We start from the raw sequence: 18,692 nt of genomic DNA on the forward strand, positions 1-18,692 counted from the left end.
CTACAATACGACATACTGACAAACTGTCATCCCTACTCTCCATATAAATTGGTAGTTTCTAACTAGAAAGTTCAGAAAACAGACCTTATAACTGCAGAAAAGAAACAAGTCAAATCCACAAAACAGCAAATCATGATTATTAAGCTATCCCTCCTGGAAGACTTTCAAATTTTGAGTAGAAAATACTTCTGGAAAGCATAACACAACTAAAAAAAGAAACTCCATGAATTGGTTAGCTAGGTGTGCTCTCTCCCTGGCACTCCCTAATATGCCCTCATCCCTACTCACCCACTGACAATGTAAATTAAAGTGCTTGATTCTAGATAGGGAAGGTTTGGATGATTCTAATTTCAAAATCAACCCACAGCTAGCAATTCTTTTTGGTTGCATGGAATATATGAAGACAGTTAATTTCTGTCTCATTTCTAAAGAAAAAGGGAGGCAATGCAAACCACAGGCAAATTTTTCCTCCTCCATGTGGGCTTAGAAAAATTTTTTTAAAGGGACCTGGATGCCAAACCACTAGCAGTGGAAAACAAAGTACCATATGTAAAAACATTTTCTTACATAATAGGTAACACAGCACACTATTTAATCTGCATTTAAGAATGATATAGGGAACTCATGTCCTAGCAAGTGAACTGTTTTTCTATTCTCTCCAACACAAAGTCAACCATTTGATTTTAAGCTAAGAGGGAAATTATGGGTTCTGACTATGTTTGGACCTGTTTGGGAAATAAAGGCCCGCTTTGGAAAAATACAAGGCAGACCATTTTAAAAACAAACAAACACAAAAAGAAATACATAAGATTAGACTAGTCCTGAATCGTAGAAAACGACAGTCTCTTCCACAGAGGAAAAATTAATCTTCAGGACAGTTATGGTTAATGTAGAATATGGCATATCCTATACAGAAATATGGAGACCTGGATTCTATGTCTGTCCTTGATTCTAAGCCAGAATCAAATATTTGGGGTGAAACAAGGCACTTCACTTGTGGGCTTTTTTTTTTTTTCTTCATCTAAAAGAATGTCAGATTAGATGATTTTTAAGTTCTCATCTGACTCTAAAGCAAAACCTAGGAGTCTGAAAAGAATAGGTCTTGCCCTCCTAGAGTTTATTATCTAGTTTAAATTTTTTCCCCAGGCTTATACGTATTTTCCAATTTTTTCAATATAAATTGGAAACATTTACTACTTGTGATAAGCTATTAGACAAAGACTAAAATAATAATAATAAAGAACCATAATTAAAATGTTCATTATTTCTCACAAAGCAATACTATAGACACTATTACCCTAGACCAGTAATTCTCAAATACCTGAGTGTTGGCTAAGCCCATAATAAAATCTCAATTCAAAGGACTGCCCCTCACTGTGAGATCATGTCCTTCCCACTCTGTTGTGCGTGCATGTGTACACATGTGCATGCATATGTGAGTGTCAATATGTGTGAGTGTGCTTAAATATACGTGTGTGTGTGTGCTGGCGGAGGGGACAAGGGGTTGGGAGGGGGAAACATAACTAGTCTTTAAAATTCAAGAATATGGAACCTCTGCTTTAGGCCTTAGAAATGGACTAATTGGTAAAAGCACAAACTTTATAATCAGCCTTTTGCAGTTCCATAATTCAAATTATCAAGACTGAGCTGCATATTTATAATAATAAGTAGCATATATTCGTTCCATAGTTAAAACAAATGTCCTCTGTATTTCTCAAGGCAATTTTGTTCACTACAGTTTTCAGGATAAATTTTGAACATTCCTTTCCGAAAGTTAGTGTTCATAAAGGGGGCCTCTGCTTGGCCATACCTGGAGAAGGTTTTCCCCCTTCAGTTTTTGCCCAGTCTCTCCTCCTGACACAACCAACCTTCCCAAAAAACAGCTGTTCACATTCTATTTCTACTGTACCACCCACCCCAGCCAAATCTGGTTTCTTATTTCATCATTTCCCTTAAAAAGCTCTCATGGACCTCTCACCAATGACACCCATGTTGCCAAATTCCACTTCAGACTTTACCTTACTTGATAGCTCCATAGCATGTGACAATACTGACCACTCCCTCTTTTCTTGGCCAGTTCATCCTCTTCTACTTGTTTCTCAAAATTCAGACCTAGACCTTTTCTTTTCACTATATCATCTCTCCTTAGGCAATCTCATCCATTCTAATGGATTCAGTTACCTTACACGAATTGGCTGAAGACTCACAATTAATATCGCTAGCCCAGGCTCATATATTCAACTTCCTACTGAATTATTTCTTCTTCAGAACTGCAAAGGCAAGTCAATTTCATGCTTTTGACCAATCTCACTAAAATTTAGTCCTTCTCTTAAAAGCCCTGTATGACCTAGCCCCTATCTACCTCTCCAGCTTCATCCAGAGCTACTTTCTCTTGTCCCCGTTATATTCTGGCCACACTGACCTTTAAGTAGCCTTTGCATATGCTGTTTCTTCTATTTAACATCCCCTTCCTCCACTCTGGATCTCGGCCTCAATGTCATTTCCTAGGGAAGTCTTCCACGATCCCTCACAGCAGGCCAGATCCTCTTTGTCTATTTATGACATTCTCTAGTTTCCCTTTACAACATTTACCACAGTTTGTATTTATGTAAGAGTCTCTGGGTAGCCCAAAACGTTATACACTTGGCTGCTAACCAAAAGGATGGCTATTGGAGTCCATGCAGTCGTCTTGGAAGAAAGGCCTGGAGATCTACTTTCCAAAAACTCAGCCACTGAAAACCCTAGGGAGCACAGTTCTACTCTGACACACATGGGGTTGCCATGAGCCAGAATCAACTTCCTGGCAAGTCGGTTCATTAGGGTTCTTTTACCTATATAAATTAATTTCACTTGACTGATCGGCAATGTGAAGAGGTAATATTATTTTTATCTCCAGTTACAGAAATAAACATCACATCAAGTAATTGGCATGAATATTTTAAGAGTTTAAACAGCAAGATGTTGGGGTTCTTTTCTTTTGACAATGAGAAGGAGAGGTTTAAGAATGAATCTGCATGCACATATTAGGTAATGACAAATATCCTCCTTAAACTCTGGCAACTTTTAAATTCAGTTTATACTTTTTCTTCTCAAAAAGCAACTTCAGTAAACAAATAACATCTTTGTCCTTAAAGGCTTTTCCAAACCTTGATAATATATTCTTACATGAAAGCACTAGGCTTTGAGTACTTCCTAATACAGTATGTATAAGCAGAAAACTACTGAATTATCACAACTATTTGTCTCATACTATATGTGTATGTTTACCTCATTCTAGCTTTTTTTATTCTTTGTATTCCCCTCTATGCTAATATCTGCCCCACCACTTTAGTTTACTATCAAAATACATATGAAATAAGTTTGGGATGTATTAGAAAAGAAATAATGTATTAAACAATGTATTGGAGTAATGTGTTAGAAAAATAATGCACTAGAAAAAAAATCCTAATATTAAGGAATGTTGCTATCGTTATTATGTATACAAAACTGTGAGTGAAAACAACAAACAGTTCATCACCCTAAATTCAGAATGATACGACTTTTAAGAAAAACAATTTTTAAATTCAGTAACTACATTAATCAAATGTGTGTCCAAGATAGATCCCAAATCGGGATAAACTTTTCTGCCCCTCTTGTCATTCTTTAAGGAACAAAAATATAAAATAAAGAAAAAAAAATGCATTTAATGGTTATAGCTAATTAACTGACATTAAAGACCATAGTTTATCCTTCTTAAAATACAATAAAATTAATATAATTATAATAAAAGAGTAAGTTGATTTTTATTTATACCCTCAACAGCTTTGTTGAATCTTTCAATACTGTCATTTTTTTTCCCCTAACACATTAAACAAACAAACAAACAAAAAAACACATTAGCAGCCCTGAAAAAAGATTTACGATTTTTTTTAAGGTAGATTATGGAAACCCTGGTGGCGTAGTGGTTAAGAGCTATAGCTCTAACCAAAAGGTCTGCAGTCAAATCCCCCAGGCACTCCTTGAAAACCCTATGCGGCAGTTCTACTCTGTCCTATAGGGTCGCTCGCTATGAGTCAGAACTGACTCAATGGCAGTGGGTTTGGTTTGGTTTTTTTGGTAAGGTAGATTTTAAGAAGCCCTGGTGGCACAGTAGTTACAGTGCTGGGCTGCTAACCAAAGGTCTGTGGTTCAAACCCACCAGCTGTTCTGTGGGAGAAAGATGTGGCAGTCTGCTTGTGTCAACATTTATAGCCTTGGAAACGCCACGGGGTGGCCCTACTCTGTCCTACAGGGTTGCTATGAGTTGGAATCGACTCAGTGACAATGCGTTTGGCTTGGTAAGGTAGATTATAGCCATTTTTATGGAAATACTAATCTTATTGTTTCGATGTTCTTTGCACTTCTAAGCCATATAAAAAGTTATTTTACAAAATTAACATGAGTTGTTTACTCTGACCTGCCTATTTTCTCTTTTTCGCTTCCTCTCCCAGGCAAACAGTCAACACTAGAGACAATAGAGTTTTTTCTGAGTGTGTGTGCTTTGCCCTCACAAAAGCAAAGAATGAGGTAATGAGTATTCACCCCTCTGTCCCCTCCCACTTGACTCATTCTCCTGCCCTTTATCATTTCCATCTCCTTCACTTCCCTGCAGTGCACTTCAGATCCTGGGGAGACACGCAGACATGGATTTGCTGAATGACTGCACACCCAGCACCACCGCTAGCGTATGTAAGACACGCACACAGCCAGGGCTATAAAAGAGGACATGGTGCCCATTTTCACAAAGTCTACAAAGCACCAGAAATGTCTGTTTTCTTCCTCATCACTAAAACACCCTATGTTTTGTTTTGAACCTTGAATGGAACAGTAAAAGGTAAACAATTTGATTTAAGCCACAAAGTAGCCCAAGTTGCATTATTTAAAAGAGAAACATTGATGAAAGAAAGAAATATTAGAAGAGTTTATTTATTTATTTTTTAAGGCTAAAGGTAAACACACCTATATTAAGGAGATAGAGGAATGGAAAGTATATATTAAGTAGCAGAAGAATGCAAGTTTTTCTATTAAGAGGAAGTGAAAAAGATATTTTCATTCATCACTCATCATTAATTCATGTACTTACACAGGTACGTTTGTATCTTCTACATTTACCCCCTTTGTTTTGCCAGAGGGAAGGAAGGCTAGACTAACTATATTTAAACACCTCAAGTATTTCTAAATATGGCTAAGGATCTACTGTCCCATCTCCCACAAAAAAAAAATTTTTTTTTTAAAGGTACTAATACAGAAACAAACACTCTCATAACGTTTGGTCACTAAAATTCTAAAATGTATGACTATAGTCACAGGACAGGCTCTTAGTCCCGTCCTTACTCAAGGACTATTTGCTTTTATTGTATGTACTCTTCTAATTGTTTGGCTATCTGGCCTCAGTTTAGAAGAGAACTGTTGCTGTGGGAAGACACTCAAAAAGAAAAGGCAACAATAACAACAACAAAAAGTTGCAAAAACAGCTCCACATACTGCGGTAGCCCGCAGGTCATCATAAAATCACAAAACCACACACTCACTGATGTTTCAGATAATTTATGTATTTAACAAATTCAATATACAAGATTTAGGAAAAGTACTATATTCTGTTTAAATCAAGTACTGAGTAGATTACCTAACAACCGTATGTAAGAGAGATGCTAAGGCTCAAATTCAGTTGTAGTTTGTAGACAAAACCAAAAACACTTCCAGCTTTGAGGCATTTCAAAATGCCAAGAAAGCAAACAAGGATGATAAATACTTGTAGGCCTAAAGCCTTGTTTTTTCCTCCCTTTTTTAAAGCTGTTAATATAAGAGGAATGGGTAAAAGTTGCTCAACAACAAGAACAAAAAACAAAGGAAAGTTCTGCAATAGATCTAAGTCTTCATCGAAATTATAGTTACAGCTTAAAATAACAAATCAACAATACCTCTTTATAGTTTTGAAGAACTCAGGGAAAAAAAGTAACACCAAAATTTTTTTTAATAGATTGTCTTTTAAACACAGCTGATTATACTGACTTCAGATTGAAACTTGGCTTGATGACAATTGTGGAAAGGAAAAACAAAGAGTATCTCTAGGCCATATAAAAACAAAATCCTTGAGAAAAAAGGCAATTTTCTATTTTTATTTAATAGTAAAAAAGGTCAAACAAAGAGAAGATATGAAAATGACAAAGATACTTTCAAAGCAATGACTTTCAATTCTTTATCTCTGAAGCCCTGGCCATTTTCAAACTCCAAACCCACGTCGTCAGCTTCCTACCATTTATTTCCACTTGAATGTCTTGTCATCATCTCAAACTAAATACTGGGTCACACAGAGCAAATTCTCATCCCTTCAAGCCAAGCCAGCTTCCTATTTTGACTTCCCAGTTCCCGTCATACAGCCTTGAAATCACTGTGCCCTTTCCCTTCTACTGCTACTGCCAGGACCCTAGTTCTAGGTCTTAAATACATTCCGTTTGGCTATAAAAGATTCCTCACTGGTTTGTACGCTTCTACTTTCTTTCTTCCTTTAAACTATGTTGTCTGAAGAATCTCTCCAAAACACAAGTGTTTTTCTGTCACTCCCAACTTTAAAAATTCCTCAGTGCTTATAAGGTAAAGTTGGTGTGAGAGTCATGCGACTGACACTTAAAATGCAAGAGACGATCTGGCTAGCCATGAAGGTGTCCCTCTCTTCCTTCCCTGTTCATGTGCATTCTTTGAGGTCTTCATGTGGCTAACACTTGGTTCAATCTGCTTTCAGGTTACCTTTCTGATTCTCTTTTCCTTTAAAGCACATAAACCTTATGTTCCACTATGCCAGTCTACTTGTCTATAAGACACATATATTCCTGTATTCTGACATGCAGGCCATTCCCCTTGCCAAGAAGGGTCTCCCCTCAATTATTCTAGGCCCATCCTTCTGATCTCTCAAGGCTGAGATGAAGTCCTCTTTCCTCCATGGATCTTGAAGATTTCCCTCAACAGCCCAGCCCATAGTGATTACTTCTGCATCTGAACTCTTGGAACTCTGTACATACTTCTTCGGACTATTTTTTAATATTTCACTGGACATGTACTTTCTCCCCAACTAGACTGTAATAATAACACTATCACCTCCAATACCAGCAGCTCCCAGTTATCGTTTTTAAGTTGTTGTCAGGGGGTTTACTGGAATGCTTTAGTTACTACCACTAATGTATTTAAAAGAGCAGGGGCTTAATGTATGTCTAGGTAATAGCTATTTGTTCATTGCTACGAACAGAGAATACTACAGACACTAAAGCAACGTGCTGTGTTTCTTCAATTATCTATAGAAATAAATGGTACAATGTTAGGTGAAGAATCACTAGAAGGAGCACAAAAAGGTATCTCAAGAAATGACAAAGGACTAAGAAACTGCTGTAAATTCCAAGCCTGAAATATTATGGCAAAACAAACCGTATTTCACTGTCAAATGATCCATGTATTTGTCTTCAGCAGTATATCATCTTCCTCTGGCAACTAACTTGGTTATTTTAAGTAGGAATGCTGATCAGGTACACAGCTAAATGCATTCAGATAACTCATTATCCTCACTTACACGGAGAAACGACTGCTCATACAATGCCAAAGTATGTGATTCAACATTTCACACCAACATAGTTCATGTCTCCTGTCACATCCCAATCTTGTTCCCGTCCATACCAGCCAAAAAGACAGAAAGCATTTAGGACACAGGAAAGGTAAAAAGCCACCAGGGGAAGGTGCGAAGACAATAACTTCTAGAAAACAACACCATCTTATACTTTTGTAACTCCCTGAGATCATGAACCTACCTTCCTTCTCCTCCATCCCCTCCCCTAGCAAAGTAGCTGGCATATAGTAGAAATCCCACAATATCTGCAAACAGCATCTTACGCTTTACAGAGGACATTCCATTTTTTTTTCACTTGCTCACCAGAAAGTATAATTTACCTGTTTTTCAGAGGAGAATATAAAAGCCTGGAGAGATTATGCACCTTGTCATAAAGCTAGTAGGTGGGAGAGGTGGGTGTGGAATCCAGGTTTTCAAATTCTTTCTTGTTAGGTGCTGTCGAGTCAGCTGACTCATGATGACCCCATGTACAACAAGAAGAAACACCGCCCGATCCCGCGCCATCCTCATGATGACTGGCATGCTCGAGTCCACTGCTGCCTTCCAGCTGAGGGGGCTCATCTTCCAGCACTATGTCAGACAATTTTCTGTTGTGATCCATAGAGTTTTCATTGGCTAATTTTTGGAAGTAGACTGCCAAGCCTTTCTTCCTAGTCTGTCTTAGTCTGGAAGCTCCACTGCATCCTGCCCACCATGGGTGATCCTGCTGGTATCTGAAATACTTGTGGCATCGCTTCCAGTATCACAGCAACACACAAGCACTGCAGTATGACAAACTGACAGATGCGTGGTGGTGGCTCATATTCCTAACCCAGGGTTTTGTGCACTGAGATCAGTCATCTGACTAAACTGCTCAAGTCTGGAGCAGAGGAGGAGACAATAAAACAAGTGGGCAAAGGAAGGGCAGAGGAAAAAGGACACAACTGCTTTCAGTAGGAATTGACTCGATGACGGCAAAAGGTTTTTTTTTTTTTTTTTTTTTGCCACCTCTGTTCCTCTCTCTTATGCCTCAGCATTAGCATCACAACTGCCTTCCAGATACACCACAGCTGTTGTAGGCAATATCGACACTAGACTTAGACAGGCCCCATGTCATTTGTTCAGCACATTTTCCACGGCACAAATATTGATCTTGTTGTCCCTAGGATCTAGGAGAACTGGATACAGAAAAAACAAGAGCCCAGGTATGTCCTGTACCCCTTCCTGACATGTGAAGCACATCTTTCTAGTACTCAAGTCAGGGAGACAGAGTTACCAAAGAGGAGAACTGAAGGGCACGTGAACCCAGAATAGGATGCAAAACTGGTTCACCCAACTATAAAATGAAGGTAATGAGAGTATCTGACTCATAAGAAGAAGGTAAGCTTCAAAATAACAGCGATTTTTGCCTCTTTTGTTCACTGATATATCCCCAGCACAAAAAGTATTAAATAAATGTTTACTGAAAGAATGAAAAATGAAGGTTATGAGGATTAAGTGAGAGGTAAAATGCATGGCACCTGAAAATTAAGAAGTGACTACCTGATTTATGTCTAAATCTGGAGATCCATTCCCAAGTTTCAAAATCGTTTCAGTAAGACAAGCAGCAGTCATGAAGACATTTTCTCCTTGTGGTAACTTGCTAATTTTTACTTATTATGGAAAGAACCATATAGCTGGTTTAGGGGTACTGATTCTTTCCAATTAACTTTCCCCCCTTTTATAAAGGTAATACTACCTTTCATAGAACATTTCTATAATATAAAAAAATACATAGAACACAAAAATTACCTATAATCTCACCATCCAGAGAAAACGACTGATACTTTACAGATTTCCCAAAGTCATTTTCTCTATCTCTAGAGGTCTTTTTTTTTTTTTTTTTAGAGGTCTTTAACTTCCAGATTAGGTGGATTCCTTTCTATCCCTTCAAATTAGCTTTGAATAGAGTCTATAAAATGCTGATATACCTCATTTAGCACTATATTGTAAAGTACTGATTCTTTACAGAGCAGAACACCAAAAACATTTTTATACTTAAAATATATGATGCCTGCACAAAAGCCCTGGCAGCACAGTGGTTACGGGTTTGGCTGCTAGCCTAAAGGTTGGCAGTTTGAATCCACCAGCCGCTCCTTGGAAACGCTACCTGTCCTACAGGGTTGCTATTAATCAGAATTGATTCCATGGCAATGGGTTTGGTACATAAATATTGATATACTCCTAAGCATCAAAATATTGAAGAGAAATTTATATTTTTCTCATGATCAGTCATCTCATAGTTGAAAATGAACATAATCTTATGTGCTGAGCAAACGAATGCTAAAAGGCTGCACCAGGCTGTTGTCTAAATGAGGCTGGGCAAAATCTGTCTGATAACTCTACTGAGATCTCCTTTACTGTCATTGTTATGTTTTTTGGTGAGTAATTTTTGACTCATAGTAGCTAAAGGAAGTAACAGCGCTAGACTTGCTAGGTCCCAAGGAAATGTATTCTGTAGGTTTTTAGGGCATCCAGAAGAGTTTCTAAGAAAATACTCAGGAAAACAAAAAGATACCCACAAACAATTTATTGGGAATTCAATAAAGCCCTCTGAATGTTATGAAGGAGAATGTAGATAATACTGTTTTCTGGGATGACTGGAAAATAATTTTAAGAGGGGTAGCTGGAGAAGAAACTAGGGTTGAAGGCATGTCATGACTTCAGAGGATGTGAGGAGCAGAAGAGGAGGCACTGCTAACGTGCAATGGTAAGACCCCATCTCCTCAGGACTGGTCGACAGCACCATGCTCACTACTGGCTCTGCCATTTTCAGAACTACAATTCTCCATTTGAAATTGAATAAGCATGTAATTGAAGAAATATTAAACATGGAAAACTGTCCTTCACTTAAACCAAAACTCATGAGCCTGTTCGTCATGAATCCATCTCCAGGTGACGTCTACAGTGGGTCCTCTCAGCTCTCACTGTTTTTAGTCCTAGGGTGTGTTCTCCTTGCATGAAAACAATGTGGACGACTGATTCCCTGGCTTATTCTTCCTGTTGTTGTTAGGTGCTGTCGAGTTGGTTCCGACTCACAGCGACCCTATGTACAACAATACGAAACACTGCCTGGCCCTGTGCTATCGTCACAGTTGTTGCTATGTTTGAGCCCACTGTTACGCCACTGTGTCAATCCATCTCATTGAGGGTCTTCCTCTTTTTCACCGATCCTCTATTTTACCAAGCCTGATATCCTTCTTCAGGGACTGGTCCCTCCCGATAATATGTCCAAAGTACATGAGATGAAGTCTTGCCATTTTTGTTTCTAAGGAGCATTTTGGCTGCACTTCTGCCAAGAGAGATGTGCTCATTCTTCCAGCAGTCCATGGTATATATTCAATACTCCTTGCCAACATCACAATTCAAAGGCATCAATCTTCTATTCTAGGACACACTAAATACAGCCCTAAGCTGGACCTTCTCGTCATTCATTCCTCATTTATCAGTTACCGGGAAGAGTTCCGTTTTCTTCCTGAAATCTACACCCACCACTAATAAAAACCAAAAGCAAAACCCATTGCCACTGAGTCGATTCTGACTTATGGCCACCCCATGTGTTTCCGAGTACAACTGTGATCTATAGGGTTTTCAGTGGCTGTAATTTTACAGAAGTAGTCGCCAGGACTTTATTCCACAGTGCTGCTAAGTAGATTCAAACTGTGAACATTTCAGCTAGTAGCAAGAGCAAACTCTGGACCATTCAGGGACCTACTGCTAATAAACAGGTTTCGAATATTCAGAGCAGAGTTTATCATTATTTAACTTTTAAACACTCGCTACCAACACCTATCTTAAGTTCAGTGGTTGAATATCAAGTATTTTTTGCCAACTGTTAAATGTGGAAAGGCTAGGACAGTGGAGTTGATGATGGCTTTAACGAAAGAAAGGTAAAAATACTGTGTGTTCTTTTAAAAACAAACACCAATTGTAAATGGAGTTCCTTTTTGCAATTGTCATGAAAGAGAGAGATAATAGAACCGAGAACTTCCTATTCATCTCTCTTTTGTCATGGTACTTTATTTTAAAGTCCACAGAGAGATCTCGGAAGATAAAGAATAAATTTACCTTATTTTCTTCTAGAAATTTCAATTTGACAGAAACATCACTGCGCATTTTATCATATTTTTCCTTGTGTGCTTGGAACAGTTGCTGTGACTGCTCAATCTTTGGCAGAGTGTTTGCATCACGCGGTCCAAGATTCAGTTCTTCTAAATCAGTGCGATAGGCATCATACTCAATCCTGGAAAGAAGACAACAAGTGACACGTACTACAAAAACAGAGTGAATTATGTTTAGGAGATGGCTGGAAAGATGGAATAGTCTCTTACTACACAATAACATAAAAATTCTCATATATATTATATATCTTATGCTTTTGAAATCATGCGTTTTTTTAAAATATAAAAGAACTATTAATATAAGCAAGGGGAGAAAAGCTTCATCTTAATCTCTTAACTATCCAAAGAACAGTATTAACTGACAAGTAAAAATTCCAAAATTTAAAAACCAGTTTGAAAAAACAGATCTCGAGACCTAAATCTAACAAGACCAAGAGTTGAGATCTATTCCCCATGCAGACTGGCTAATTTTGGTGAGGCAAAGCACTCTTTAGGATGGCATACTAAAGTACCTGGTAAAAAGAAGTTACACTGGGGGTCAGTGGTCCTTAAAGCACTACATGACAGATATGATGTGAGCCACATACGTAATTTAATATTTTCTACTAAAAAATATTTTGCACTAAAGCTACATTAAAATAGTAAGAAATTGATTTCACCTGTTTCTTTTAATATGTCATTTTATCCAATATATCCAAAACAGTATCGTTGCAACATGTAACCAATGCAAAAATAAATTGTTAATGAGAAGACCCATACCTCACTCCATGCACAAAAACTAACTCAAAATGGATCAAAGACCTAAATATAAAATCTAAAACGATAAAGATCATGGAAGAAAAAATAGGGACAACGTTAGGAGCCCTAATACATGGCATAAACAGTATAGAAAACATTGTAAAGAACATAGAAAGAAAAACTAGATAACTGGGAGTTTCTAAAAATCAAAGACTTATGCTCATCCAAAGACTTCACCAAAAGAGTAAAAAGACTACCTACAGGCTGGGAAAAAGTTTTTAGCTATGACATTTCTGATCAGTGCCTGATCTCTAAAATCTACCTGATACTGCAAAAAAACTCAACTGCAAAAAGACAAATAACCCAATTAAAAAATGGGCAAAAGGTATGAATAGACACTTCACAAAAGAAGACATTCAGGTAGCTAACAGATATATGAGGAAATGTTCACGATCATTAGCCATTAGAGAAATGCAGATCAAAACTACAATGAGATTTCATCGCACTCCAACAAGGCTGGCATTAATCCAAAAAACACAAAATAATAAACGTTGAAGAGGCTGTGGAGAGATCAGAACACTTCTACACTGCTGGTGGGAATGTCAAATGGTACAACCACTTTGGAAATCGATTTGGCGCTTCCTTAAAAAGTTACAAATAGAACTACCATATGATCCAGCAATCCCACTCCTTGGAATATATCCTAGAGAAATAAGAGCCTTTACATGAACAGATATATGCACACCCATGTTTACTGCAGCACTGTTTAGAATAGCAAAAAGATGGAAGCAACCAAGGTGCCCATCAATGGATGAATGGATAAATAAATTATGGTATATTCACACAATGGAATACTTACTAAGCATCGATAAAGAACAGTTAGGAATCTGTGAAACATTTCCTAACATGGAGGAACCTGGAAGGCATTATGCTGAGTGAAATTAGTCAGTTGCAAAAGGACAAATATTGTATAAGACCACTATTATAAGAACCTGAGAAATAGTTTAAACTGAGAGGAAAACATTCTTTTGTGGTTACGAGAGGGGGGAGGGAGGGGGAGTGGGAGAGGGGTATTCACTAATTAGATAGTAGATAAGAAACTACTTTAGGTGAAGGGAAAGACAGCACACAATACAGGGGAGGTCAGTACAATTGGACCAAACCAAAAGCAAAGAAGTTTCCTGAATAAACTGAATGCTTCAAAGGCCAGTGGAGCATGAGCAGGGGTCTGGGGACCATGGTTTCAGGGAACATCTAAGTCAACTGGCATAATAAAATCTATTAAGAAAACATTCTGCATTCCACTTTGAAGAGTGGTGTCTGGGGTCTTAAACGCTAGCAAGCAGCCATCTAAGATGCATCAATTGGTCTCAACCCACCTGGATCAAAGGAGAATGAAGAACACCAAGGACACAAGGTGATTACGAGCCCAAGAGACAGAAAGGGCCACATGAACCAGCAACTACATCATCCTGAGACTGGAAGAACTAGATGGTGCCTGGCTACAACCGATGACTGCCCTGACAGGGAACACCACAGAGAACCCCTGAGGGAGCAGAAGAACAGTGGGATGCAGACCCCAAATTCTCATAAAAAGACCAGACTTAATGGTCTGACTGAGACTGGAAGGACCCTGGTGGTCACGGCCCCCAGACCTTCTGTTGGCCCAGGACAGGAACCATTCCCGAAGCTAACTCTTCAGACATGGATTGGACTGGACAATGGGATGGAGAGGGATGCTGGTGAGGAGTGAGCTTCTTGGATCAGGGTGGACACTTGAGACAAGGTTGGGATCTCCTGCCTGGAGGGGAGATGAGAGGATGGAGGTGGTTAGAAGCTGGTGAAAAGGACATGAAAACAGAGAGTGGAGGGAGAGAGCAGGCTGTCTCATTAGGGGGAGAGTAATCAGGAGTGTGTAGCAAGGTGTATATGGGTTTTTGTGTAAGAGACTGACTTGATTTGTAAAGTTTCAGTTAAAAAAAAATCAGTTAAAGCACAGTAAAAATGATTACAAAAAAATTGTTACTGAGCTATTTTACATTCTGTTTTTGTATCAAGTTTTTGAAATCCAATGTGCATTTTACACCTGCAGCACACATCAATTCAGGCTAGCCACATGTCAAAGGGCTAGTGGCTACTTACTGGACAGCACAGCTCTAAACAGATTTCTGTAACATTAGTATTTAAATGTGACAACAGCATATATTACAGAGCACTTATCGTCTTTTGTTCTCTGAGACATCTCTGCCTAATCTCCCACCACTAACTGAAATAGTTCCCCACCACCACCACTACTCTGTGCTCCCACAGCACCTCACATGGGCCTCTATCACAGCACCAGTGTGAGTATAGTACTACTTTGCTTATTAAACAGTGACTTATCCAGCAGCCTCAACTATTCAGTACTCAGCTAAGAAGAAGCAAAGAGACTCTAATTAATATCAGTACTACAAAGCTTTTAAGAGGGAGAAGTGCCTAATTAGGTATCTGAAAAGGCATCTGAGAATAAAATAAAAATATTAGAATTATATTTTGAAGGATGGCAGAAATTTACTATGTGGACGGGGCAGAGAAGTTGGTAGAACATTCCAGATAGAATAGTATGGAGTAAGGCACAGATTTGTTAAGATACCATGACACATTTGAGAAGCAATTCAGTGCTGCTGGAGCCTTAAGTTGGAACATGAGAATGGAAGGAATTAAGCTAAACAGGGCCTAGATTAAGCAGGGCCTTACAGAATATGCTAAAGAGATCAGATTTAATCGAGTAGGATAGGTGATGGGAGGCAATTAAAGAACTTTGATTTAGAAAGTGACATGATTCTATTTGTTCAGGTTAGAAAGGTGACTAATGGTAGTGTAAGGAACAAAGGATGAACTGGGGTAGAAACTGAAATAAAAACCAAGGAGATCGTGGGCAAGAAATGAGTCTATGAATCAGGACAATGGGAGTAGAGCTAAGAAGGAGACAAAAAGATTTAGGAGGCAAGAACGGCTTGGTGAGGAAAAATCAGTTAAATCTATGGATTCTTAGCCAAACTGAATGCTTACTCTGCCCTTCACTGGCTCTAAGGCTACAAGCTAGTTATTTATTCTCTTTGTGCTTCAGTTTTTCATCTGTACATGAGAATAATAGTTTAATCGCCACAAAAACCTCACATATATAAATCACTTAGGATGCCTGGTAATAACTAATATCTTTAGAGTACTTATTATTATGATTAAATTCAAAGAGGGGCAAGCCAGAAGCAAATATGCTAAAACAATAAGAAATAAAAAAGGTGGAACTATAATAGTAATATATAGTGATTTACTATAAAGACAAAAATAGCATGACATCCTTCAACAGCCTCTGAGCACATCTCTACACAATACTGATCAATTTTAATATAATAAAATTTATAACGCTGACCTTACTTTCCTTAATTTTTACATTCAATGTTTGCAAGTAGTATTAAAATAAAACTTCCCTTAAGAGTTTCTCTAACAGCGCTCATCAACACCAGGAAGAAAAGTACACTAAGTTTTCAAAATGTTTAACTCCTTACTTCAAGGTTCTCAGTCTGAATTGAGTTCATATCGATAAAGTTAATGACAACTGGTTACTTTACGGCTTATGTAATACCAGTAGAGAACACCTGTCCACATCTCAAAAGTCTTGACCACAACCGACTACTCCCTTGACTCGGCTGCTGCAGGGAAGTGTTGCAAGGGCTGTTGTAAGATTTTCTACACATGAAGCACCAGAGGGCTAGGAAATGGTTGTACAATGCATAATAGGGAGCATTAAAAGGCCACTCGGCCATTTGCTTAAACTACCACTTTTTATGCTGACCAAAAAGATGACCCTTGATCTAAAAGTCAGTAAATTCCAGTTTTGACGAGAAGAAAATTCAGCTACTGAGAAACTGTTAATCTGGGATTCTTTTAGAATATTATCTCTCAGCAGGCAGTGTTTCACTCTTGGAGTTATTATCTACAGTTGTTAAAAACAGTTGTTAGAACCAGTTAATTCCTCGGCTAGTTCCTAAACAGGGCAGAAAAGTCAAAACTCAAGCTAAGCTTAATGAATAAAATCATAAACTGTAATTTGAACAAAAAACGAATAATTACGGAGGGAGATTATGTTTGTTGGTTTTTAAGGTACACACAGAGAATGTCTACTGGTTTCCTTTAAATAACCAGCTCTCTAGTCCATATAACTTGATTTATAACTTAGTTCAAAAACATCAAACAAATCTACATGTCCTGTAAAACTGAGATCTTTATACTTTAAAAAATATTTCTCATTATAAAATGTGAAAGTCATTTTACATAATTAGATGTGAAAATTTTAGGTTAAGTTCAAGCTTAAGGTCCATTGATCAGAGTAGAAGGCAGCAAGTCAAAAATTATTATCTTGGCTTTGAAACTGACCAGAAGTGAGAAATTACTTAACCTACAGAATCTCGTTTTTCTTCTCTGTAAATTAAATTAAAATGTTTTATGTATGAACAGTAACTTTTCTAAAAAACCTGACCTTATCATGGATTTTTTCTTTAAAGCATGCAAGAAATAAAAGCTGAAGGGAAGGCTATTATATGTGGAGTGACTAGCATTATTTCAGAATACAGGAACAATTTTAAAGCAGAGACATGGAACTATTCACATAGTTCTTAATTCACATAGTTCTTAACTCACATAGTTCTTAATTAGGAGGTGGCAGGGGATACTTTTGGAACAGAACAATTTTCACCTTCAAAACCCAGAAATATTAAAACAATCTGAACAGCCAGAAAATAAGAGTGCTTAAAGTTATTAAGGAGATAAAAAGAAGAGTTATCAATTATGAACAAATGTGGACATAATGAATAAGGAAGATGATTTGGAAAAGAACAAAACAGAACTAGTAGAAATGAAAAATGTGCATAATGAATCCTTTAAAGAACAGAGACAAGGTCCATGATAGAATTTAGAGACTGAAAACCAATTACTGGGAATGTTATTGAAGGGATTTATCCAAGAGTATGGATTCCTTCTGTTTCTTTTTCTTTTTTTTCCCATCTCCTGATTTTAATACTGTGTTAGCAAATAATTCAAATAAAGTAAAAAACCATGTCCAAAACCTAAATAAGCCACACAGGCCCATCCTCTACTTTTTTTTCACCAGACGACCATGGCTGTTTGCCTTGATCTTCATTTTCAAATATGAAGAGTCAGTAAGAGTCCTATACGTTAATACTAAACTGAAAATCACAGACAGCATAGGACAGAAGCATCTCTTTTTGGAAAAAGATCATAAATGAACTTTTCCAAGTGATTTGGGCTTTTAAGAAATATGTACTTAAGAATAAGCATTCAACTACAAAAAGGAAAGATGAGTTTAGAGTTTTAATAGGTATCTGTCACACTATTATTATACTAAGGAGAGGCCAAAAAGTAAACTTATGTTTCTTAAAGGTAAAGTTTACACCTATCTTCAACTATGCTATACAAAGTATAACAGAAAATAATAAGTGTTTCAAGCGTTCAGAGGAAAAAAAACTCAAAGGGTTCTCATACTTAAATAAAAGTAGCACGGCATATGCAGAAAAAATTGGACCCTGGCTTGAAAGTTGAAAAATGCTATCACAGGACTGCTACTTTTTAGATATCTATAAGTATTTATTACTATGTACTTTGTTCACTTATCAGGATGATTATGACATAGGAAATAATACATACATGAAACACAATGTATGAAAACACTGGATCATAAATAGCTATCAAAATATAAGACAAATATTTTATGTATGTAAAAGGGAAAGCTTAAAAAGGTTTGAAGGTTGGCTATACTCTGGAGAAATGGAAGGTGAGTTGATGTCCACACATAGACAAAATCATGGAGGCAGAAGTGAACTTGGTATTCAAGAGAAATTGAAACTATAGGTCTGGGTGCTGTGGGGGGATTACATTGGCAAACAGTGGTAAGAAGGGTGAAAAGGCAGGCTTAGACCAGATTATGGAGGGCCATCTAGTATCTACCTGGTAGAACATAGGGACTAGTCTTCCTCTAAGGAAGCTGGAGCTGAGAGATCCTCCATTTTTCTATTCCTTAGCAGGCAGGGTTTGGGCACATGACCAGGGCTCAATTACTTGTACATTCTCACCCACAACGTTGAATTTCAATGTAATGAAGCAAAGTTTCCACGGCAGTTTAGAAA

At 37.6% G+C, this 18,692-nt stretch overlaps 1 protein-coding gene across 3 annotated transcripts in view; it reads right to left on the reverse strand.

The window, feature by feature from the left end:
* ARFIP1 (ADP ribosylation factor interacting protein 1) overlaps positions 1 to 18,692 on the reverse strand; it is a 204,194-nt gene that overhangs the window by 38,402 nt on the left and 147,100 nt on the right. For all 3 annotated transcript variants that reach the window (XM_049852761.1, XM_049852760.1, XM_049852762.1), the window contains one exon: positions 11,720 to 11,894. In XM_049852761.1, coding sequence (XP_049708718.1) covers positions 11,720 to 11,894 — 175 coding nt within the window. The remainder of the gene's footprint in view (positions 1 to 11,719; positions 11,895 to 18,692) is intronic.

This window comes from Elephas maximus, chromosome 13, assembly GCF_024166365.1.
Source record: "Elephas maximus indicus isolate mEleMax1 chromosome 13, mEleMax1 primary haplotype, whole genome shotgun sequence".
Taxonomy (NCBI): domain Eukaryota; kingdom Metazoa; phylum Chordata; class Mammalia; order Proboscidea; family Elephantidae; genus Elephas; species Elephas maximus.